The sequence below is a fragment of the Lissotriton vulgaris genome, chromosome 2_2, assembly GCF_964263255.1.
Source record: "Lissotriton vulgaris chromosome 2_2, aLisVul1.2, whole genome shotgun sequence".
NCBI classification, from domain to species: domain Eukaryota; kingdom Metazoa; phylum Chordata; class Amphibia; order Caudata; family Salamandridae; genus Lissotriton; species Lissotriton vulgaris.
The window spans coordinates 50331192-50355821 of record NC_141688.1 but is presented as its reverse complement, the minus strand read 5'-3'; the positions used below and the strand labels follow the sequence as shown (position 1 = coordinate 50355821).

The 24630-nt window shown below is 46.3% G+C and overlaps 1 protein-coding gene across 1 annotated transcript in view; it reads right to left on the bottom strand.

Annotated features, from left to right (window-relative positions):
- Nucleotides 1-24630, bottom strand: part of LOC147728992 (uncharacterized) — a 124250-nt gene that overhangs the window by 5874 nt on the left and 93746 nt on the right. Inside the window, exon 2 of the mRNA XM_086959935.1 lies at nucleotides 18568-19494. Coding sequence (XP_086816061.1) covers nucleotides 18568-19494 — 927 coding nt within the window. The remainder of the gene's footprint in view (nucleotides 1-18567; nucleotides 19495-24630) is intronic.

Sequence of the window (24630 nt, the reverse complement as noted above, 5' to 3'; positions counted from 1 at the left end):
TTTCAGATTGAATAACAATATTGATGTATACGCCTATTTGATAAATTGATTAGCTGAATGATTAAAGCTTGTAACGTTGACTGATTTGCAAAATATAACTTCATGGTTAGGAAGCCACCCTCTCTGTCGTTTTTTGTGTGGAGCCAAATAGGTTTCACTGTAGTCGAAGTTGTTGGACTGATGCTAGCTCCCACAATACACTTTCAGTTGATATCTAAAGCCCCCTGCGACCAGTGGCACACCTTATTTGGAGATTACACCAGAGCCTTTTGGCATCTAAGGGTGCACTGGATCAGGGGCTACCACTTGCAGTGCTTGCAGGATCCTGCTGTGGACGTGAGTCTCTTGCTCATTGCACCATCAGGATTCAAGCAAGCCGGGCCGACGACGGCTGAAATGCCAGAAACCGGTCCCCGGAAGCTTGTTTCCTTCCCAGTATAAGAATTGGCTTGGTAGTTTGGTTTTCCCTGTTCCCATCATGCACTGGTACAGGAACAGACTAATTTGCATGTAGCCAGGTTCTGAGCTGGGATGGTGCAGTGAGCAAAAAAACGGTGATGGATCAAGTCCTGATCTCTTGACTGGGTAGGAGTATTCTGCATCATTCAGAAACTCTGTCCATCACCACCCCCTTTTCCAAAATCGAACAACACCCAGCTCCAGTGGACCTACATTATGGGAAGCATCCCTTGACTAAAGTCATGAAGCAAAGGAGGAGGTGTAGAAGATCTTTCTCCCCCTCCCTTGGTTCTACTTGATCCCATCAACAGGTGATCTTGAAATTCATGGATGGAGTTTGCTGGCTCTAGATTTGAGGTAGACCGATGAAATAAGCAGGGACCATAGCAATTAAAAAAAAATCGTTTTATACCGAATTTTATTAAAACTTCTTGAAATAGGCTCCAGTGTTCACAGTTATCTGCGTAGTGATTCATTCTGAACTATGGTATTTCAGAAATCACGCCTCACATTCTTTTGAAGTATACCGTGACTGACAATATTCCTTCTGAGAATTCTCCTGCTGTGTTTGCAGATCTGTTCCCTTGCATTGTTTTTACTGAATTTACATAAATTAGCACTCTTGCCGCCTTCGGACTCTTTTTTTCATAGAGGTGTGGTACAGCAGTGCTTAGCACCTTCAAGGGAGTCCTTCTGTGTCGTGCATCTATTCTGACGTTTATACTTCCCCCATCCAGAATGAGTCTTCCAAAAAAAGCTCCTTGAGGGCCGTGGTAACTGCCTTCTGGTTGCTCAAACTGATTATCATCAGCTCGTTGGCGGCTAGCCGCTATTTTCATATATATTTCCTATATGGGGAGAATCGTGTGGAGACGTTATCATGAAAAACTGAAATAAACATACATTTTTCAAAATACTGGCAACTGGCAATTACCTTATATATTTCTTGCCATGGTCCCTGTTAAGCCACAGGGGCGTAGATACTATTAGTGCAGCAGGTGTATAGCACCATGGCACAGAATCATAAGGGGGTCCTTTGACCCCTGATCATTGCTGTATTTTCCTACCCCCAAAGGCTGTGAAAGAGGCTAATTTCCTTGCATGCAAGAGGGCCACTGCTGTGCTGCAGTTGTGACATCCATATGAATACTTTCAATTTTTAAATTGTTCCTACTTCTCCCAGACCTCTTCTCTGTATATTTGTTAGCCTGCTGATGATTATGCATCGTAGCATATGGATAAGATAGCACCAATATGTACCTTTTACTAGTGCTATGTAAGAATAATGAGAGAAAATATGAATATATAATTAGAGCAGCCTAAATATTAGGTACAAGAATATTGTTAAGGTAAGTATATATTAACAAATATTGATTTACTGTTATTAACTCCACATCAAGCAGCCTTGATAATATATACATTGAAATTAATTACGGCAGATACAGTGGGCTTCAAAAGAGAGAAGAAGGAGAGGAAGAGAGAGAGAGAAGAGAGGAAGAAGAGAGAGCAGAGAGAAAGAATAAATGGATAGCAAGAGAGCGAGGAGAGGAAAGACGCGGGACTTAATTAGTACACGAGGGGTGAGCTCAGACCACACCTGGACGCGCTAGCGATACCGACCATTTGGCGGTTAACAAGGACAAACTACTGAGTTAGGGGCCTGTAAACGAAGATACATTCTTCCACGGGGGCCGGGTAGGCTTGTCAGAGGAGGCCACCTGGTACAATAAGGGAAGAATCAGAAAGGTGCAATTCAGATGCTGACCCACAACCCTGAAGAAATCACTGGTAAAGTAGGATACAGTGATGAAACATGTCGGTTGACTTTTAACAGAGTGAGCTAACAGCACAGAATAAAAGACAGTAGCTGTCAGTTAGCCTTGCTCTTTTTAATTGTGATATATTTGTACTCCACCAACTTGGGAAACTGGCATATCACTCTGGGTTCTATCACATATAACACATAATGGTTCTATGATTTGAATGCACTTTCCTTATCTTTTTCTCCCATTTTATTTCTGGGTTGACAGTAGCTGATGATGAGAAGTGAGGAATCAGGCGAGTACCAGCCTGGTAGAATCCTCCCCCTGGTGTTGCTTCCGTGAGGCACTGTCAACCTTCCCTCCCCCTTTTTTCACGACTGGAAGATAGTGGGTACATATAGTTGGGTGGTGGACCTCTTAGACACACACATATAGGCATTTATGCCAGGTCGAACTTGCAACAGAGTGCAATCCATGTAGACAGAAGGTTGTTATATATCCTCTGCCATAACAAAATAGATATTTTCTTCAGCCATAGAGCTTACAAGGGGCAGGCTATTGTTGTTTGAGAGTAATTTGAGTGGGGGGCGGCCTGCTTTTTATCCCCCTAAGGCTCCTGTTAGTTGAGAATATATCACCATGGCACAGAATCATAAGGGGGTCCTTTGACCCCTGATAATTGCTGTATTTTACTACCCCCAAAGGCTGTGAAAGAGGCTAATTTCCTTGCATGCAAGAGGGCCACTGCTGTGCTGCAGTTGTGACATCGACATCCATATGAATACTTTCAATTTTTAAATTGTTCCTACTTCTCCCAGACCTCTTGTCTGTATATTTGTGAGCCTGCTGATGATTATGCATCGTAGCATACGGATAAGATAGCACCAATATGTACCTTTTACTAGTGCTATGTAAGAATAATGAGAGAACATATGAATATATAAATAGAGCAGCCTAAATATTAGGTACAAGAATATTGTTAAGGTAAGTATATATTAACAAATATTGATTTACTGTTATTAACTCCACATCAAGCAGCCTTGATAATATATACATTGAAATTAATTACGGCAGATACAGTGGGCTTCAAAAGAGAGAAGAAGGAGAGGAAGAGAGAGAGAGAAGAGAGGAAGAAGAGAGAGCAGATAGAAAGAATAAATGGATAGCAAGAGAGCGAGGAGAGGAAAGACGCGGGACTTAATTAGACGAGGGGTGAGCTCAGACCACACCTGGACGCGCTAGCGATACCGACCATTTGGCGGTTAACAAGGACCCACTACTGAGTTAGGGGCCTGTAAACGAAGATACATTCTTCCACGGGGGCCGGGTAGGCTTGTCAGAGGAGGCCACCTGGTACAATAAGGGAAGAATCAGAAAGGTGCAATTCACATGCTGACCCACAACCCTGAAGAAATCACTGGTAAAGTAGGATACAGTGATGAAACATGTTGGTTGACTTTTAACAGAGTGAGCTAACAGCACAGAATAAAAGACAGTAGCTGTCAGTTAGCCTTGCTCTTTTTAATTGTGATATATTTGTACTCCACCAACTTGGGAAACTGGCATATCACTCTGGGTTCTATCACATATAACACATAATGGTTCTATAATTTGAATGCACTTTCCTTATCTTTTTCTCCCATTTTATTTCTGGGTTGACAGTAGCTGATGATGAGAAGTGAGGAATCAGGCGAGTACCAGCCTGGTAGAATCCTCCCCCTGGTGTTGCTTCCGTGAGGCACTGTCAACCTTCCCTCCCCCTTTTTTCATGACTGGAAGATAGTGGGTACATATAGTTGGGTGGTGGACCTCTTAGACACACACATATAGGCATTTATGCCAGGTCGAACTTGCAACAGAGTGCAATCCATGTAGACAGAAGGTTTATATATATCCTCTGCCATAACAAAATAGATATTTTCTTCAGCCATAGAGCTTACAAGGGGCAGGCCATTGTTGTTTGAGAGTAATTTGAGTGGGGGGCGGCCTGCTTTTTATCCCCCTAAGGCTCCTGTTAGTTGAGAGTATATCACCATGGCACAGAATCATAAGGGGGTCCTATGACCCCTGATAATTGCTGTATTTTACTACCCCAAAGGGTATGAAAGAGGCTAATTTCCTTGCATGCAAGAGGGCCAATGCCATCTTTGCTACGGTACGCTATGCTGCATCTGTGACATCCATATGAATACTTTCAATTTTTAAATTGTACCTACTTCTTCCAGACTTCTTCTCTGTATATTTGTGAGCCTGCTGATGATTATGCATCGTAGCATATGGATAAGATAGCACCAATATGTACCTTTTACTAGTGCTATGTAAGAATAATGAGAGAAAATATGAATATTTAAATAGAGCAGCCTAAATATTAGGTACAAGAATATTGTTAAGGTAAGTATATATTAACAAATATTGATTTACTGTTATTAACTCCACATCAAGCAGCCTTGATAATATATACATTGAAATTAATTACGGCAGATACAGTGGGCTTCAAAAGAGAGAAGAAGGAGAGGAAGAGAGAGAGAGAAGAGAGGAAGAAGAGAGAGCAGAGAGAAAGAATAAATGGATAGCAAGAGAGCGAGGAGAGGAAAGACGCGGGACTTAATTAGTCATTTTTGCCAGGGTTGCCTTTAGTTCCAGTATGGCCCTGATCTTCCTCGGTGGTTAATTTGAGCCGGTGTGGCGGTGAAATCTTTATTAATAGTACCGTATCAACAGTGAATCATTGCACATATTGTTGAACATTGTTCAGTGGCAGTACCATCTAGAAATGTTTTAATACTGCTTGCACTGTGCTGTGATCATATGATTCTGCCTTAATTATTGTTGTGACACCCTGACTAAGCTAGTAGGCCTGATTTTTATTAACGGACACATTTTATTGTGTTTGTCACATTAGGGATATTGTGTCTTTTAGGGTTCAGGGTTGGTGATGTGCATACCATTAGAGGTGCCACCAGAGCTTGTGGTACATTGTGCAATTAAGGGGATTACCTGATATGTCTGATCTTTTGTTAGTGAACACACCAGCTAGTTATGAGGACCTTTAGAGGGTGTCACCATAGGCATTTACATGTGGCAATTTGCATATATTTGTATATTTGTGTGCAGTATATAGTAGTGTGTGTAAAAAATTACTATTCCTTTTTTATAAGAAAAAGCACTACCTGCACAGCGATTTATTAGTGTGTTTCATTGTATAGAAGTCTATGACCAGTAAAACAGATGACACGTATGCACTGAGGGTCAAAGGGATACCTTATCACATATACAGCTGTGTGGAGTCATGCAAACCTTCTTTTGACTCACCAAACAGTTTTCACACTCTTTTACACAATTACACGTAATTTGCTATACATGACCAGTTAGGTCATATACTCAGTGTAACATATTTCTTAACAATAATCCAATTATTTATTTAATAATTCTCCCTAAACTGATGCAGGGTATTAACCCATTCCACCATCGAGGTGGACGTGCCTGCTTGTTGTAACCCAATTGTTTCCTCTTCCCTTGATGCAGGAGCCGATGATTGTATGCAGTCTTTGGAAACGGCAGGCCGAATTGTTAGGAGGCTGATGAACAAGAACATTATACAGCTACCACAGAAGGCCAATTCCTGGTAGTTCTTTCAGATGTGTCCACCATTATGCATGGAGAGGTCACCATTACTTCACGTGCTGTATTTAATGGTTTTGGAAACCAAAAAGCTTTATAGACATTAGCTGGAAGCCCTCTTTCCTGTCTGGTGGTTTATGCCTGCCCTTCTGTTTTTGGGGGGATTTTTATATAGCGCGAACTGGACCCGAAGGTATCAGAGGGCTTTTCATGAGCACCAGTTGCATTACAGACAGACACATTCATTTTTTTTTAGTTCGCTCAAAGTGCAGCCTTTTTTTGTGTGGCAACAGTGTACCAGGAATTAACCCTGGGCGAAGCACTACGCTACGCACGCGTAGTTTGCGAAGTTTGCGCAACTTCGCACTATACGAGCTGTACAGTGCGAGCACGCGTAGTGCAGCGTAGCGTAGTGCAGCGGTCATTTTTTTCTTGTTTGCGGTCCTCAATGTCATGTTTGCGACCGCGAGCAAGCAAAATGACATCCCGGTGAGATTCTCAACGTGGGGAGGTCAGGTTTCTCATTGCTAGTGGTTGCGCATGCTCGCGACCGCTCGCAATGAGAAACTACCAGTTCGCGTTGAGAAAGCTGCCGCTCGAGCAAACATCTACTCGAGCAGCAGAAAACTACAGCTTGCACTGTGCAAGATGCCATTTTCAATGATTGCACAGTGCCGGATGCTTGTCCGCACTGTGCAATCATTTAAAACGCATCTTGCACAGTGCGAACATGCTACTAAGCAGCTCGCGTAGTGCTACGTGAAGTTTGCGTAGTGCGAACTGCACTTCGCGTAGCTTCGCGTAGCGCTACTTCGCGAACTAGGCCCACCCTTACCAGGAATCCAATCAAGGATATTTCACTGCAGTGAGCACTTTTAGGAGTTCTCAGAATGGGCCCTTCCAATAGGGTCTGGTGTGGGACTTCACATAAACCCAATCACCTGTTTGCAGAATGTGTCAAGAAGGGCATGTAGTAACTAATGGTGGAAACAATATAAAACATCTGTTAGTTTCTTGCAGTATTATAGTACCAAATATACTGTTATAAAAAGTGGAGGAAGAGATGTGCTTTCAGGTATCAAGGATCAAGGATCTCTCTTTCAAAATATTGTGTTGGCTTAATTTTGTCAGTCCATCAAAGATAACAGGAGAGCTAACAGATGAATATCAACCCAAGACAGTTCAATGGATGCTCAAACCGTTCCTGAAAATTAGCTACCCAATTCTCCTCTCCCCTGCCTGAAGCTTCTATGTGATAGGCGCAGTGGAATTTCTGCATCACCCCAACTCTTTGCAGATGCCCTGTATTACCCGGGACACAAAGGCAGGTCCATTGTCTGAGCTGAAGAGTCTTGGGTTCCTAAAGCATAGAGTCAATTCTGTGAGGAGACATTTTGCTATATTCATTGCATCACAACTGTATTTGGATATGCCTCTATCCATGCAAACAGCCTCTAACACTTAATTGTACTTATTGCAAGGTTGCATTTAAAAAAAGTATTTTTGTAGAAAATCAAAAGGTACCATCAGTGAGAGAAAATGTCCTGATTGAATTGGTGTACCACTGCTTACATTGTTTTGTGCACAAATGCCGCAACGTTTACACAGTTTTTCAGCTTCTTGATTACATTTTGGTCTATACTCTATACCGGCAGTGAGAAGTAAATCTAATCATATCATCCCATCCTACATGAGAATGGCAATGTAAGAGCAGAGCAATTGATGGAAGCAATACTATAGGTAAAACAATTCTCCCAGTTTTGTACCCATATCCCATTTTCTGTTTGCACACATCCACTTTTATGGGAACTTTGTAACTCATCATTTGCTACCTGTTGCTGCCAATAGTCTGGATCAAAATATTTATTCATTGTAACAGTTACGCCTTCCTGTGCCATTTTAGTTAGCATGGTAAGAGCATATCCTGGATTAGCATGATACTATGCTTTTAGATCACCCGAGCATTCCCTGTTGACACATAGGGGCATATGTACAAGCCCTATCGCTATCACAATGTAATTTAATGTGGCTTAACGCTGCCTTGCAATTAAGGCCCCCTTTCACACTTAACTAAGCGTGAAAGGGGAGGGCAATGGGTATTGCTGAGGGGATTACTACCGCAACACCCATTGGTTCTGACACTGACTTATATTTACAAGGGAGGCGTAACTAGGAGACAGAGCCAGAATTAAGACCAGGGAAAACCAGGTCTTACCTTGCGCAACCAGGAAAATGTTTCATTTCTCCTCGTTTTTTCTGTTTTCATGTGTGCTGCGTTGTGCAGCACACTTGAAAACTACAAATGGCCAATGATTGTTTATGTACAGCACACAAAGAAGTTACAAAGAGGCATTTATAGATTGTTTATGTGCAGGAAGGGGTACCTTCCTGCACATAAACAATCCTCCCCTGCACGCACACACCCTTGCACTAGGGTGCAACGGTACCTGCGTTGGGGCTAGAGATTTAGTATAAATATTGGGGCTGTGACCCAATGAAAAGGTGTTTCTTTGTGACTTGGGGACTTGCTGCTGCTGGGCTCCAGGAGGAACCACCACGAGGGACTGGCTCCCTTCTGGAGGGTCCTGTGAGCTGGCCTGCCTGGGACCGGCTGTCCCCCTCTACATTTCTGGTGCCTAGCGCCTCGTGAGTGCTGTGACCTTTCTCCCAGGACGGGGAGAGTGCGGGTGCCTTGCAGCGCTGGGGTGCGTCATCTACGGGGGAACCCTGGCGTGGAGATTCCCCGCATTGCTGGTGGCAAAGTGGGAGCCCACCCCGCATTGTGATGTGAAGAGGAACAGAGCAGGAGCCCACCCCAAACTACTGGAGAAGCGGGAGTCCACCCCGCTTATGTGTGTATCTAAAAGGTGGGAGCCTACCCTGCATCTCGCATCGCTGAACAGGGCTACCACACCACGAGCGGTGACCGGAAGCTGCCTGGTTGGAGGCGGGGCTAAGTTGCCGGCCGGACGTCTCACCGGAGTCTGCTGGAAGGAGAGAGAAGCCCTGCCTGCCACCGCGGAGAACGGAGAAGGGGTCGGTCAAGGCACATTGTCGGTGCCTGGCTCACGGCCTCAGAGGAGTCACGACGTGGGAGCCTCGAGGGCTCCAGAGACCACAGGAGAAAGAGCGGGTGATCTGGTGAAGCTCCAGTAGCGCAACCCGTTGAGGCACATTGTCGGAGCCTGCCCCCACCTAAAAGAAGACTGGAGGAGTCTGCACAGAGCCCCGGTTAGTGGGGACTGAAGCCAGAGCAATGTAGGTGCTCCCCGGGCAAGGTGGGTGCCAGTGTTCGTGCTTTACTACAGCTGCACTGCAAGAGCGTGGGCAACTGCACCGAAGGGGCAGGGGTATTTATAAGTCACGGAGTGGAGCTGCCACATCATGGTTGGTGCCGGTCCTCATTTTCCATCAGCTGCACCGCAGGAGTGTGAGCAGCTGCAACATGGGGGCAATTATGATTTTTATGATAAGGAAGGGGTGAGATGCACCCCTCAGCCCCCTGTACGTGACGCACATCTTTTCTGCTGCCAGGGCAGCCAAAGGGCCAATGGAATGTTCTAACTTTACGCCCTGACTTTCGGAACAAAGAGCATTTGAGCCCCAGAGAAGGCCATTTGGCCTGGGTCAGTTTGGGGATATTGGTACAGCGCCAGGCTCCACAAAACTGCATAATGAGTTTACAGCAAATATGATGGTTGCAAAATGTGATTTATGGCCATGGTATTTATGAATAATGTGTTTATGTTAATGTGATGCCTACAGAGGATGCTTATGAAGCTTGGACCTAATGTGCTTTCTGCCTACTGTGATGCAGATATAATGCGTTTATGTTGCTAGATATAATGCTGAGGACATTATTGTACCAGTAGTAACTAGTTGTGTTTTATTCCTACTGTTTGTACTTGTGATGGTTCTGACAGTAGCCCGACTGGCCCAGTCATGTATATAATCCCCTGTGAATATTGCCTAGTGCCAGTTGGCACAGTATATGTGTGATTATGATTCTAATGTGCTTTGGATAATACAAAGGCTATTTCTTTATATAACCTTGTGTGGAGTTTCTTTTGTGGTGGACTAGTGTGTTGCTGCTGTGTGTGTGTGTTGTGCAAATACTTTATACATTGACTGTGGGATAAGCCTGACTGCTCATACCAAGCTACCAAGGGGGTGAGCAGGGGTTATCTTCAGCGTGTAACTCCCTTGCCATGACTAGAGTGGTGGTGTCTGCCTGGCTTAGGCGCATGTCCTAGCCAACCAGAAATCCCATTTCTAACACACTGCTTATGCAATTTCAAGCATTCCAGATGAGCATCTTCCACTAATCTTCATGCAGTACAGCTAACATAAGAAGTGGTCTCATAAAGAAGAACCATCACAAACAAGTCCCTATCTAAATCTGTAAAGACATATCCCACAACTCTGGTTGTTAGCTTGGTGTGCAGTTAGCTAGCCTGTGAGCAATCATGATATGCGTCATTTGTTAATAATTGATCTTGATCATAGGTAATAATGTAGCTGGGTTCACTGTGGTACATCTTTTATGGCAATATAGGGAGCTAATAGAATTAACTGATAGTTTGTTCATCTGCATTAGTAAGATGCTGTGTCTTTGTCATCGCTAACAATACTTCCACTGCATAGGGCACATGTAAAGTCAATTGACATACTTAGACAATACTTTCAGGATGTTCTATAGCTGCAGCAGCTGAAGGCCCCGAGCAAAGCAAAGTAGGCAAGGTGCCACAACTGAGTCTAGAGTGGTTGAAGATTAAGCTACTTTAAGTGCCATGCTTCTGAGCCATAAAACCCAAGAACACCCTTGTATTCATGGCAAAAGAGATTACATTCCTCTGTGTAGTCTAGGATTCCTAAGGCAGGAGCAATACACAGTCCTCTCTTTATACTGCAGTCCTTGATATAGGGTTCACAACCTCTTTGTTTGTCAAGGTTTGCAATTGGTGGACTATTGAGGTGGGGTGTGAAAATGTGTGTTAGCTGCAACCCTGTCTGGTTGTGCAGTATTATAATTGTATTATAATTGTAGGGGTAAACCCTATAATACTTTGGAGTGAGAAAGGAGGGCTGTTGTGACTTACTTGTACGCTTCCACTGAAGTCGAAACAACAATTAAATATACTGTATTGTTGTCGATGGTCATGGTAATGTGAGGGAATCTAAATTCCTTTATAGTACATGCAAGAAGATAGATGGATGGATTTTATGTGTAAGCCAATGAGGATGATTTATAGGGTTTATTATTTTCGTGTTGAAATGCGAAAATGTATTGTCTGTCGGGGTGCAAGGGTATTGCGAGGAAGACAGATCCTAAATCATGCACTGTAAAGTACATAGCAGTAATTTATATATAGGACAATATGGTGGTAGGCTTGAGCACTTCTGTAAATAAAGGTATCACTATTTTGTTTATTTTTTGTTAATACTGCATGAAAGGAAAGACATCTGCATCACCTGGGAACTTGCAAGATTCGTTTTCGCACAAGTAAAGGGACAGTGAAAGGACTACCAGCAATTTCTTTTAATATTCCTTCCTTCAGGAGATTACTTGCCACTGGTTCTTCTATTCCCAACTCACCTACATTTTAAGTCTCGCCTTCACAGCGCGCATGCGGTGCACAGGAGAGAGACCTAATGCCATCTGCACAGCTTTGGGGGCAAAAAATCGTGCACGTGTTACATTGCATGCAATGGCAACGCGTGCACGTCTGGCGATTTTCTTGCGGGAGCATGTGGCGCCATATGGTCGCACGCTCCCGCAAGGGAATCGCGCAGGCCCCCTCCCCTTCTGCTGCATGCATGCTTGTTGTTTCTTAACCTTTAGGCAGGGTTGTTTTGCTTTTACCCTGGGAAGTATGTTCCAGTTAGCCTCGACGTACATGAAGGCTTTGTTGTGACTTGTAATAAGAGTTATTTTGAGATTTCTGAAACTTTCTTGCCATTGACCTGTACTTTATCAGGCAATTCAGGTAAGTGCGGTTGGGCAAAATTGGTCACAGATTACTTCACTTCTGCTCATTCAGCCATATTTATTGTTTCATACCAACATGACATTTGATTACCTTCTTGGTGATTGAAACCGCCACTTCACTTCGGATCCTTATCTCTTCTGAAGTTCCACAAGGTTTTACAACAATGTCCGTAGGCAGTCCACGCTGTCAATTCCTTTTAAAATATTTTTTGTATTTATGATGGCCATTAAAAAGCAAACAGTCACACTGTCTACACTAGTCAATGATTGCGATGTTTAACAGTGCAAAACAGAGCAGCTCAAAGTGAAACAGAAACGTTGAATTCCCGTGCATGAGATTAAAATTAACAACTTGGATTATCTAAAGTGGAGAAAGAAAAAGTCCATCAGTGTCAAACATCTTTAGGGGATAATAATTTAGATTCAGTTCAAGGATTTTTAGTGCCCTGGAAAAGGATGACAATTTGCTTTTCGTGCAATTGCTTTCTGCATAAATATGGCCATAGTTCAAGCAGTTTGTTTCAGGCCTGTGCGTTCGAGCGAGTCATTTCTGAAAGCAGTGTTAAGCAGCAGCATACAGTGGCCTTAAAGGGGTGCAGCCTGTCCAAGAGTGTAGACGGTGGGCACTTTCTTTGGCCTCTCTCAAGCTTCGAGCTGGACCTGGAGGGCCCGCTATGACGCGGTGCACCTCACCGTGTTGTGAGTGGATTCTGTCTTGTGCGATAAAGGGAGGCTTCACTGTGAAAGTGGCACCCTTTCCCGAACTTGTGGAGAACACGAGGTGGGTGGGTGGTTTCCCCACCCGCTGATAGGCGAAGCCCATTAGACTGTTTAATCATGGTGTGCCCCCACCCACCCCTCCAGTCAGAACACCATCATTGTAGCTAGAGACGTATGGCTGGGAGAGGCTTATTCCGGAGGCCTGCACTTTTCTGTGCCCCCACATTTGCGATCATGCGATGCAGACTCTATTTATAGATTTTGAAGCAAGCCTGAGTTGTTTAAACATGCCACCTAACATCTTCAACTGCTAGATGGCGACAGACACTGACGTGGCCTGACTTTTTTATCCGAAGCATTACAAACACTTCTCACCTGTGATTAAGGCCCTAGGCAGAAGTCCGTTCGGTGACAATGAGATAAGTTAAACAAGCATTGGAATAGCCAATAGGTCTCGCTTTTGGGACCCTCAAAGTATGTATGTATGTATTGGCATACTTATTAAGCGCAGCTGTCACACAAAGGGTATCTTGGCGCTGTGACCCAAAACAACACTACCAGTATGTATCCACCCTACGCCCCCCCCCTGGGAAAAGATGACTTTTAAGGTCCTTTTGAAAGGACAACAGATCTTGCCGACTCCTTAACGGTAGCGGTAAGGAATTCCAAAGTGTGGCGGCTGCAAAACTGAATGAGCGGCATAACTATGCAAAGGGGAGAGAGGAGCAGTACTCACTGCATAAAAGAGTTGTGCAGGTGGTTTCACACTCCCATTATTAGGCTGCCGCGGTGGACGTGGAGACTGCAGGCCAGCAAGATTGGGCTATCACTTCATGTAGGAGCACTGCATTGCTTAATGCGTGTTCGCAGCAGAATAGAAATGTCGGCTTTGCGCAGCCTGGGGAGTGCCGCATGGTGCAGTCTCAGGATGAGGCATAGACAAATTAAAGGTGCAGTTGAGTCTCAAGAGCAGACTTTAATGTGAGTGGACATTTCAATTGTTAAACCAGCCCCCAGGGAAAAACCTTCCGGTAGTGAAACCGGTTATGAAAGCAAAGTTAATTCCATCCTTGGATTACGGTTCCATTATTTTCCGCAGTAAAGACATGAAAATTCTGGATGACATCGAAATAAGTACGTATAAATCATTTTTTTAGGATTCCTAGATATAGTAGCTGTGCCAATATAAGAATTTGGTCTAAAAAATGAAAATATTGGCCCGACAATCTACATTTTTAAAGACCTTGTTGTCTTTGTCTCGTGCTGAAGAGGGTTCTCTTGCGAATCTGTGTTGGCATGAGATGATGAGAACTGAATATGCGAGTAGTTGGCAAACATACTTAAATGAGTGTCTACGTAATTTTGATTGTCCAAATTTAGAAGATGAAGTCAGGAGTAAAGTGGTCTATAAAAAATCAATTAACCAATCAGCTATTTTATTGTCAACTATAATAGATAAAGATGAACTTAGGAAAAAAAACACCTATGGTCAATTGCTAACTCCTTTGGTAAACTGGTTCCCCAACCTTATTTGTTGTTTCCTTTAAAACCCTTAATAAAGAATAAATTTATGTTGTTACGGTTTGGGAGATATCCAACTAAAGATGGAATACAAAAATGGGAAAACAAGTGGCCCTCCAACCTATGTAGGTTATGTGTTTCTTGCGAGGAATCCTAAGTGCATATAGTAACTTTATGCCCCAAATTGTTAGAAGAGCGAAAAAACATCTTAAAGTCTATTTTTAATGAATTGGGAGTAAGATCTTGTCGAAACGCCATCATTTTATGTCTAAGTGGAGCCACCACCCATCTTATTTCCCGATTTGTTAAGTTTATTTTTATAGCTGAAAGGAAACTTTGTAATATAGACATTTTAAGTGAAGACATTTATGCTACGAAAACTATTTAAAAAGCTGCAATGATGTTCTTGGGTTATGCATTTTCTTTAAACCATAGTTGTTAGGGTTTGATAGCCCAAATATGTTTTTTTATATTGCTATCAATTGTTTTTAGGGATAGTGTGGGCATTCCGAAGTCTGGGTAAAGTCTATTACTACAAATGCACTTTATTGCTAATGCCGTTTCTAAGGCAATTTTACTATGGTTGGTTGTTTTTCATGTATCTTTTATTCTAAAGTTTATTTGGTATATTGACAACTTTAGCTGCTAGCACAAGGCACCTTAGTTTTTGCTGCTAAAAGTTTATTAGCTGAATTGCACTTTATTGTCAAATTTGTCTTAAATGTTCTTCTTTTGTGCCTTTTTATTTCTGTATGTCTTGTCGTTTTAAAGTATTGTATATTGTAAATTATAGCTGCTGGCACAATGCACTTTATTTTTGCATACTGATCATTTGCACTAAAACAAACTATAATAGGGCTTAGTTGTAGATTTTGGCTTGGATGTAAATGTACACTGTATCTGCATATTTTTAATCTAATTTAGTTTTGGACATGTTCTTTGCTGACTGTAATGATTTTAAGTAATCAACAAATAAATATTTACATTACATACCCACCCTGAACCCTAAAATTACCCCTACACCCCAAAACCCATCCCCACCCTGAACCCTAAATTAACCTTGGCACCCCAAAACCCAAACCCACCCTGAACCCTACAATTTCTCTGGGCACCAAAAAAACCCATACCCACCTTGAACCCTAAAATTACCGCTACACCCCAAAACCAATACCCACCCTGAACCCTAAAATTACCCTAGGCACACCAAAACCCAAACCCACTCTAATCCCTAAAATTACACCTGCCACCCCAAAACCCACACCCAACTTTAAAACTATGCGTAGTACACCAAAACCCACACAAACCCTGATCCCTAAAAATTAGCCTCAGCGTCCGAAGACCCAAACCCACCCTGAACCCTAAAATTACCCCGGGCACCCCAAAACCCAAACCCACCCTGTAACCTAAAAATTACCCCTTCACCCCAAAACCCATACCTACTCTGAACCCTAAAATTACCCTTGGAACCCCGAAGCCCAAACCCACCCTGAACCCTAAAATTACCCTTAGCACCCCAAAACCCATAACAAGCCAGAACCCTAAAATTACCCTCAGCATCCCAAAACCTGAACCCTAAAATTACCCTGGGCACCCCAAAACCCAAACCCACCCTGTAACCTAAAAGTACCCCTTCAACCCAAAACTCAAACCTACCCTGAACCCTAAAATTACCCCTACACCCCAAAATCCATACCCACCTGAACCCTAAAATTACCATTGGCACCCCAAAAACTATACCCACCATGGACCCTAAAATTACCCATACACCCCAATACCCAAAACAGACCCTAAACCCTGTACTTACCTAATATTTTCATGTAAAACACAAATGGGGGATATGTACAAAGAAGTGGCAGAGGGCATTGTTAGCATCCTTGGCTTAACGCCGTGCTCCACCACTTCTGCACCCGTACCTTCCAGATATGCCCCTGCCGCCCAACTACCCTACACATGCAAAATCCCCACATTTGAAAGCACCAGAGATTCAGGTGGGGTTTAAAAAGGCCATGTTTATTCACCACATTGTATAAACATGACAAGCAATAACATGCATATCTAAAATCACAAGTTATAACATAACTACATTTGTTGAGCATATCAGCTCCATCACCTTCCCAACCCTAAGGGAGGAACACCATCTGGTTCGCATCTCGCAACTGGGTATCCTACGCCAAGTGCCGTGCATCTGCCCCTTAGAGTGGTGGGTCCCGCCCTTCTATCCTTGTCCGCCATTACCGGGGCCCACCTCTCGACCACCAGGCTGCCCGGGTTCGCCCGGGAGGCTCGAAATCTGTTGGCCCAGCCTCCCCAGACGGTGGTCACTTCCTCCCAGTGAAGAGCTTGCCATATCCCCCCTCAGAGCTGGCCTATGGAGCCCGGCAAGCGGGCTCCCATCCATCTTGTTTAGCCACTATTTACTGATCGCAGGTCTCTTCTCCGCCACAAGAGTGGCCAAGGCCCACAGGTCTGCCACCCTCCCCACCTGCGTTCAGAATAAATGACCAAAGTTCTCGGATAAAAGTATCAGTTCCATAGTCCGACAAATGCACCCCATCCTGATGGTACATTGCTTCTCCGGAAATCATCCGGTGCTGGAGGTAGCGCAAGCGGCCCTTCACTGAGCACAACCTTGCTAGTTCGCCATTCAATCGCCTCACAGAGACGTTCAAAGATCTAGGACGCACTCCAGGGCCCCATGCCCTGCGTGATATCATGCCAGACCAGACTATTTTTGACGATGGGAACTCATGCCTCAGCCAGGCAAACTCTGCTTTCTTGACAGCTAAGCGCCCTCTGTCGACCATTTCGTTGCCACCCAAATGTAGGATAATCCAATCCGGCGATTTTTGCTCTCGTGCCCTGAGCTCCTCCACGATCCGCCTCAAGTGTCGGATACGCATCCCTCCAACGCCGTGTCATAAGAATTCGGTCTCGCCCAATGCGGCCGGTCTCACCACCTCTCTTCGCTGCAAGCGCACTGCCGCGCGACGCACGAAAGAGTGCCCGAGTATCAATACCACGGAAGCGGGCATTCTAATCAGAAAGGAGAGAGATGAAGCCGTTAGACACTGCACACATATGTTTTTACAACAATTCAGGCCTCACATATCGCTTATAGCAGTCAGAGGTCCAGCGACCTACACCTTTCACCACGTTGGGGGCGAGACCGGCCCCGGCCGCCAAAGTTGCGGCACCAATCCTAAAGGAATGAGAAGAATAGCCCACTGCTCCCAGACCCAGATTCCCCAAGGCCAACCCAAACACTGCTTTAAATTGATATTGAGACAGGCAATCCCCGTTTTCGTGGATGAAGAGAGCCGACCCCCCCCTAGCTGGGCGTCGGGCCAAGTACGCCTGCATGCGGGATACGGGGCAGGCTGCTATCCCTGGGGCTGGCAGCAAACGGATGGTGACCCCCTTTCCTGTTTGATCTGTCTTGGAACGTCGCAACTGCAGTACTAGGCCCCCCGAGGAAAGGGAGATATCCCTGAACTGCAACCCTCCCCATAGGTCTACTTTGGAGGCCCCAACTATCTCACCCAGGCGAAAGGCCCCGTAAAAGGCCAGGCAAAATGCCGCCCCCAGCATGATTCCCTCGAACGGTGACTTGCAAATAACAGGCAGTACCCCCAAAATATCAATCAAGGTCGGGAGATCCAGAGGCCTACGACAGTCCCGCCGTGGCCCGTCCAATCGAGCCCAACCCGCTAAGGCTTTTCTGATGAAGAATGAAGCCCCAGGGTCCTGCTCCCCCGCCAGTTTAGCGAAGAAGCCTATCGCTGCCAAGGTGGCCCTAGCATAGGACACTGATTTGCCCTGATCCCGCAGAACCTGTAAGAAGGCATACATTGTTTCAGTTGAGAAGATCCTAGCCTCTCCGGCTTGTTCCACAAATGATCTGTAAACATTAAACTGTAACTGATAGGCACGTTTGGTGCGGTCACACAGGGCGGCACCTACCAGCCCCGCTAAAGCGGGGCTCCAATTTTCCAGTGACGTAGGGAACGTCGTCATGCGCTCTTCCGCCTGCGGGTGGAACCTCCGGAAGTCCTGCAACTTGGAACGAGACAAAGCGTCAGCAGCATGGTTATCAACACCAGGTATATGCGCAGCTTTAAAGGTCAAATTCAATTTCAAGCATGCCAACACCAACAATTTCAGCAACCTCAGCACATGTGGGCAAGTCGCTCCTTGCCGATTGATAACCTGAACCACTGCCATGTTATCCGACCAAAAGGTCACGACCCTGTCCCTGAAGCACTCCGCCCAAACCGTAACTGCCACCGAGATGGGAAAAAGTTCTAGAAAGGCCAAATTCTTAGTCAAACCTGTTAATGCCACTCCGCCGTCCAAACCGCCCCACACCAGGCGGGGCCCAAGATTGCCCCAAAACCAACACTACCAGCTGAATCGGTGTATAATCCTAGCTCCACGCTGGATACCGGATGCGCAGGCCATACCACCCGCCCGTTGAAATCGGCTAGGAAGTCTCACCACACCTTGAAGTCCTCCTTAACCCCTGCTTTTAACCTCACCCAGTGATGCTTCTGGGTAAGACCCACCATCGCTCTGGCTATAGACCTCGAGAAAGTGCGTCCCATGGGAATGATACACAAAGCAAAGTTCAGCTGACCCACTAGCACTTGTAACTGGTGCAACATCACCTTTGGACACGCCAAGGCAACCTCAATGGCTAGGGAAAAGGCCTTTACCTTATCCATTGGCAATCTACATTCCCCCGCTACTGTGTCAATTTCGATGCCGAGGAAGGACAAGCACGTGTCGGGGCCGACTGTCTTGCTCGGTGCCAGCGGCACCCCGAAATCCTTTAGCATAGCCACCAGCTGACTTAAGGCCAACGCGCAGGCCTCCGACGATGCGGGCCCCATCACCATGAAATCATCTAAGTAATGTACCACATCTGTACATCCTGACTTTTGCGAAAAGACCCATTGCAGCATGGAGCTAAAGGTCTCAAAGTACTTGCAGGAGACCACACAACCCATAGGCATACATCTGTCGTAATAAAATTGCTGTTGGACCTGAAAGCCTAACAAATGGTAGTCCTCAGGGTGTACCGGTAACAAGCGGAATGCTGACTCAATGTCGGTTTTTGCTAACAACGCCCCACGGCCTAGCTCCCTCAATTTCTGAACCGCGGCATCGAAGGACGAGTACGTCACCGAACACACTGCCGGGTCGATGGCAACGTTTACAGATGCACCCTTCGGTGCAGATAAGTTATGGATCATTCTGAATTGTCCCGGCTCCTTCTTGGGCACTACTCCCAGAGGGGAGCACACATAGTTCTCCCAGGGAGGAGCCGGGAACGGGCCTGCTACTCGGCCTAAGGCCTGCTCTTTTTCCACCTTTGTGGCCACTACGGAGGGATGGGTTCCCTGCTGAAACTTGGTTCCTACACTGAGTAATAGTAGGGGACCTGTGATGCTGGGATACGGAAACCACTGGAAAAACCCTCGAACAACATCCTAGCAGCTGCTCTATCTGGATACCTGTCCAACCAAAAGATCAGCTTCTCAATATCAACAGGAGTAGGCAGTTTAGACTTGGGGAGGCTTGATATCCTTAGAGGCATTACCCCCCCGTTTTTTGGATTTCTTGTTGCACTTAGGTTCGGGATGGGACGGGTGACCGCAGTAGGCGCATGCGTGCTTAAACTTGCACTGCCCGGGGGGCCATGTGCACCCTTTGCCATTGCATGCCCAGCATGTGCCGTTCTTCTCGCCCGGCTTCCCTGGGAAGTCCGAAAGGGATGCTTAGCCGGGTGTTCCCTAGTGCTCATGCTCTCCAACCAGGCATTGACCACAACCTGATCCCAACAAATGGAGGGTTTCTTCTCCTTCGCCCAGCGAAACTCCATATCATATGTCAACCAGGCTGAACCACCATGCGTGGAGTGAACCTTCACGATCTTATTGGTATAAAACACCAGCGGAATCGCCAACTCTGGCCTTCTTTCCAACAACACTGTCATATAAACATGAAAGCTGCACAACCAATTGGTAATCATCTCCTCAATCCTCAGTCTCTGATCTCGGAAGGAGTGCTCCTTCCCCTCCCTGTCTTTGTAATCTTCCTCCCTTCTCTTTGGCCTGATAAGGGAGAATATGTCTACGTAGGCACCCTTCCAAATCTTCTCTCGCATTTCCCCGCTCACATGCGTAGCTAGCATCCCTGACTGGGACAATACGTTCCCCTAACTAACCTCCACTTCACTGCCCCTTGCTGCAGCGTCACCAGGCTTACCTCCTGTAGGTGTTACAGCTATCGCTGTCGCGAGGGGAAGGGCTCCTGTCGCTACACTATGCAACGCCTTGCGCGACCCGACTACGAGGGCCAACTGCCTTTGAATGTCCTGCCACGCGCCCTGTTCTGTGGCCGGAGGGGGCCCCCACGGTGCCGCCGCTCCAGCGCTCACTCTCTCCATTACCTTCTCCAGAGCTGATAGTTGGCCTACTAATGTGGAAACCAATGCCAGCAAGCTATCTAACCGATCGCCCATGGCTGCCACTGCGGCCACCGGCTGCGGTGGGGAGTGGGGCCGGGGGGACCGTAACTACTGGTCCCTGGCCTCCCGGGGCCAATGCTTTCAGCGCCTCCCTAATCTCGGACAATACTGAACCCACTGGGTCTCCTGGCGCGGCTACATTCGGGATGGGGACGGAAGGGTACACCTGCTCTGCATCTAACGGAGGCGTGGGGACGGGACCTACTGATCCCTCGTCCTGTTTCCCCCTGACAGGGCTAGGCCTACCCTTCCCCTGCCTGGATCCCCCTTTCTTTTTAGGCTGTGCCTTAGGTTTCTATCTTTAATGGAGGATCAGCGACCTTTGGTGTCACCCCCCTGCGCGGCCGCTCTACGACCTCGGGCTGTTCCCCCTGAGAAGAATCGCTCTCATCCCCGCTTTAGGGAGCCTCCTTGCTCAACTTCTTCTGCAGTAATTTCATAATCTGAGCCAATTCCGGCTCAGGATCTTTCCGCTTTTGTCCTCCCTTTTTGGGCGCCATGCTAACTATCTCGCACTTCGCGCTAACTTGCTATAACCCTAAAGCGCGCTTTCCCTGCTCCCGCACTCCTAAGCACCGTTCGCGCCACCCGGCAGGAATCCGCACCACGAGGAACCACGCACACAGCCGTAAGCCCCGACAGGCAGCGACACTCCTATCCCCTCCCAACACCCTCCGTGACTCACGGATGCCCACGAGGCCCCCGGAGCACTCGACCCCTTACCTGGCTACATGAACGATGCTCGAGCCTTCTGCTTCTATAGTTTCGGAAAGCCGGCCCGGTCACGAGGATGGCTAGGTGCCGGCGTGCGCAGTCAGGTATCCAGGAGTGATAGCGGGAACAGAGACCCCAGTCACAGGGAGTTGACCCTAAATAGGCCCAGAGTCTCCACCCCCTGACCCCCGGGTCACGAGATATCGCCGGGCCGGAAATGGGTGGGCCGGACGCCGATTGGGCCGTCCGCCCGACCAACCACCAGAGACCAGGAGCGGGCGGGGTCCGGAGAGGCCGGGTCCTAAGTGCGCGCGTCCTGATTCTCCGCGCTTGTCAATTTACAAGAATGTGGTGCAGCCTTGCATTTCCCCCTGCGATGGCTCTAAGTTTAGCAACTTAGCGCACGCGCAGGAGCATGGGTGTGCACATGTAGGGGAGGATTGTTTTTGTGTAAAAAGGTGTCCCTTCCTGCACCTAAACAATCCTTAAATGCAATGCTGTCACTTTCATGTGTGCTGCTTCATGCAGCACACATAAAAGTGACACAATTGCATTTATTTAAAGGTCTGTTTATGTACAGGAAGGGGCACCTTCCTGCTCATAAACAAACTATGGCATTTTGCTTTTTCCATGTGTGCAGTTTAAGGCAGCATACATGGAAAAAAGCAAAAATGAGGAGAAATAATGCATTTCTCCTCTTTTCGCCAATTTAAGACCAGGATTTACCTGGTCATAATTTTAGTGCTGCCTCCTATGTACGCCACCCTTGTACATAGGGGGCAGCATCAAAATGAATTGGTGTTGCGGTGGAACGCCCACCCCTCTGACGCTAACCATAGCGTGAAAGGGGCCCTTATGTACAAGGCAGCGTTAAGCCACAATAAATGGCTTAACGCTGCCTTGTACATAAGGCGCAGCCCCTATCGCCACCACAACGTTGGTAAATGTGACGTTGTGGTGGCGATCAGGACTTGTACATATGACCCATATGCCTTTACCATTCATGCCTTTACAACAAAATGTGTTTTAAAGGCATGCATGGTAACGTCATATGTGTTGTAATGCCATGCGCTGTAATGGCATTGCGATGTGATGGTACTTGTGTTTTTTACGGCATGCGTTCTAATGGCATGCGTTGTAGTAGTTTCTTTGTAATGGCTGTTTCCCCTCTTTACTAGTTGTTAAGGTGGGATATTCATTGTACTAGTGACCTAGTTGATTACATTAAAATAACATTTACATTGGATGCTCTGTTGACCCAATGGTCCACATCATCCTCGACCATGGCCTCTCCCTCTCTTGGGTACATTTCATACTGTATTTTTGTCACTGCGCCCTTGGTAGCTCTCTGTGTGCACAACATTTAGGGGCAGATTTTTGAAACGCTTTTCATTATTTTTGCGCTGCTGTTGTGTCGCTTTTTGTGAGGCAGCTGCAGCGTAAAAATGCAGCCTATTAACAATGTGACACATCTAGGGAGATGCGTCATGTTGTGAAGCCGACCGCCACATTATACCTGCGTCAGGTATAATGTACGCAGGGTGGGCGTTCCCACGCATGAAAGCCTCGTAAAAGTGATGCAGTCAAATCTACAGGATTTCACTGTGCCACTTCTAGGACGCCACAGCGTCAAAACATTATGCCTGCTTGAAGCAGGCGTAAGGAATGATGCAGCACAATGAGGATAGACCTCAACATGCATTGCTGGAGATGCGTCGTGCAAGTGACATGACTCCAGCAATGCATGACTTTTGCACCAACAGATGTGTCAGAATTACTGACGCATCTGTCAATGTTTGTGCCATGCTGCGCTGATTGGTAAATACGGCGCATCCATGGTGGCGCAGGGGTTTCTCAGGGTGGTGCAGGAAAGTGATGCATCTGTACAAATGCATCACTTTTTAGTAAATGTGCCCCTTCGATTCTCCTTCCGCTTTTTTAATTTGCTTTTTTGGTACTCTGCAGGCCTCTCCTGATAGTCTGGCCAGTATTTGGCTGCTGCTAGTATTTCATAGAAGGGCTGTTGTTACCAGCAAACAAAAGCAGTTTCCAAATGTATTCTGATATTTGAGCCTGAAACCTGTCCCAGGACGCATGTTTCCTGTTCCGGGAAGTCCTGACTTAGCAGTTCAGAAAAGACTGATCCCATGAGGAACAGGATCAAGTCTGATTTTCAAATGGCTGGGTCTGAACTGAAGCAGCGAAGTGAGCTAAAGAACGATCATGGATTCAACCCAGATCTGTGACTGGGGGTAAGTGTCTGAAAACTTTCAGCGCTTTGTCCATTATCCCCTTATGTTTGCTTTGTTCACCCTAAGTTGTTAGGGTATGCCCAGACGTGGGTCCTTTGCTCATTTTGCCACTGGATTCAAGCTAGCCTGGCTGATGTGGGGCGTTACCCTGTAACATGTCCCAGGATGCTTGTTTTTGGTCCAGGGAAGACCTGACTTGGCAGTTCGGGATGGACTGTTCCCATGAGAAACAGGGTCAAGTCTGATTTTAATATGCTTGTGTTTGATCCGGGGTTGGCGAACTGAGCTAAAGAAGAATGATTGATTCAGCCCAGATCTTTGACTGTGGAGGAGTGTCTGAAAAGTTTCAGTGCTCCGTCCATCATCCCTTCGTGTCTACTTTGTTTGTCCTACGTTGGCATGGTATGCCCAGATGTAATTTCCTTGCTCACTCTAACACATGATTGGGGTCTTGCCCCAAAACCTGTCCCAGGATGCATGTTTCCAGTCCAGGGAAGACCTGACTTGGCAGTTCGGACTGGACTGATCCCATGAGGAACAGGATCAAGACTGATTTGCGCATGGCTGGGTCTGAACTGGAGCCGCGAAGTGAGCTAAAGAACGATGATGGATTCAACCCAGATCTGTGACTGGTGGTAAGTGTCTGAATAGTTTCAGCACTCCGTCCATCATCCCCTTATGTTTGCTTTGCACACCCTATGTTGGAAGGGTATGCCCAGATGTGGGTCCCTTGCACACGTTGCCACTGGATTCAAACTAGCCTGGAGTGTTACCCCGCAACCGGCCCCAGGTTGCTTGTTTCCTTTCCAGGGAAGACCTGGCTTGGCAGTTCGGGCTGGACTGTTCCTGTGAGGAACAGGGTCAAGACTGATTTGCATATAGCTGGGTATCAACTGGGGGGGGGGGGGTGGGGGGACGAAGTGAGCTAAAGAACGATGATGGATTCAACCCAGATCCATGATTGGGGATGAGTGTCTGAAAAGTTTCCATCATCCCCTTGTGTTTGCTTTTGTGGTATTGATTAACCAATGCTACATTTAATTTCCATGCACTGGTGCAGGC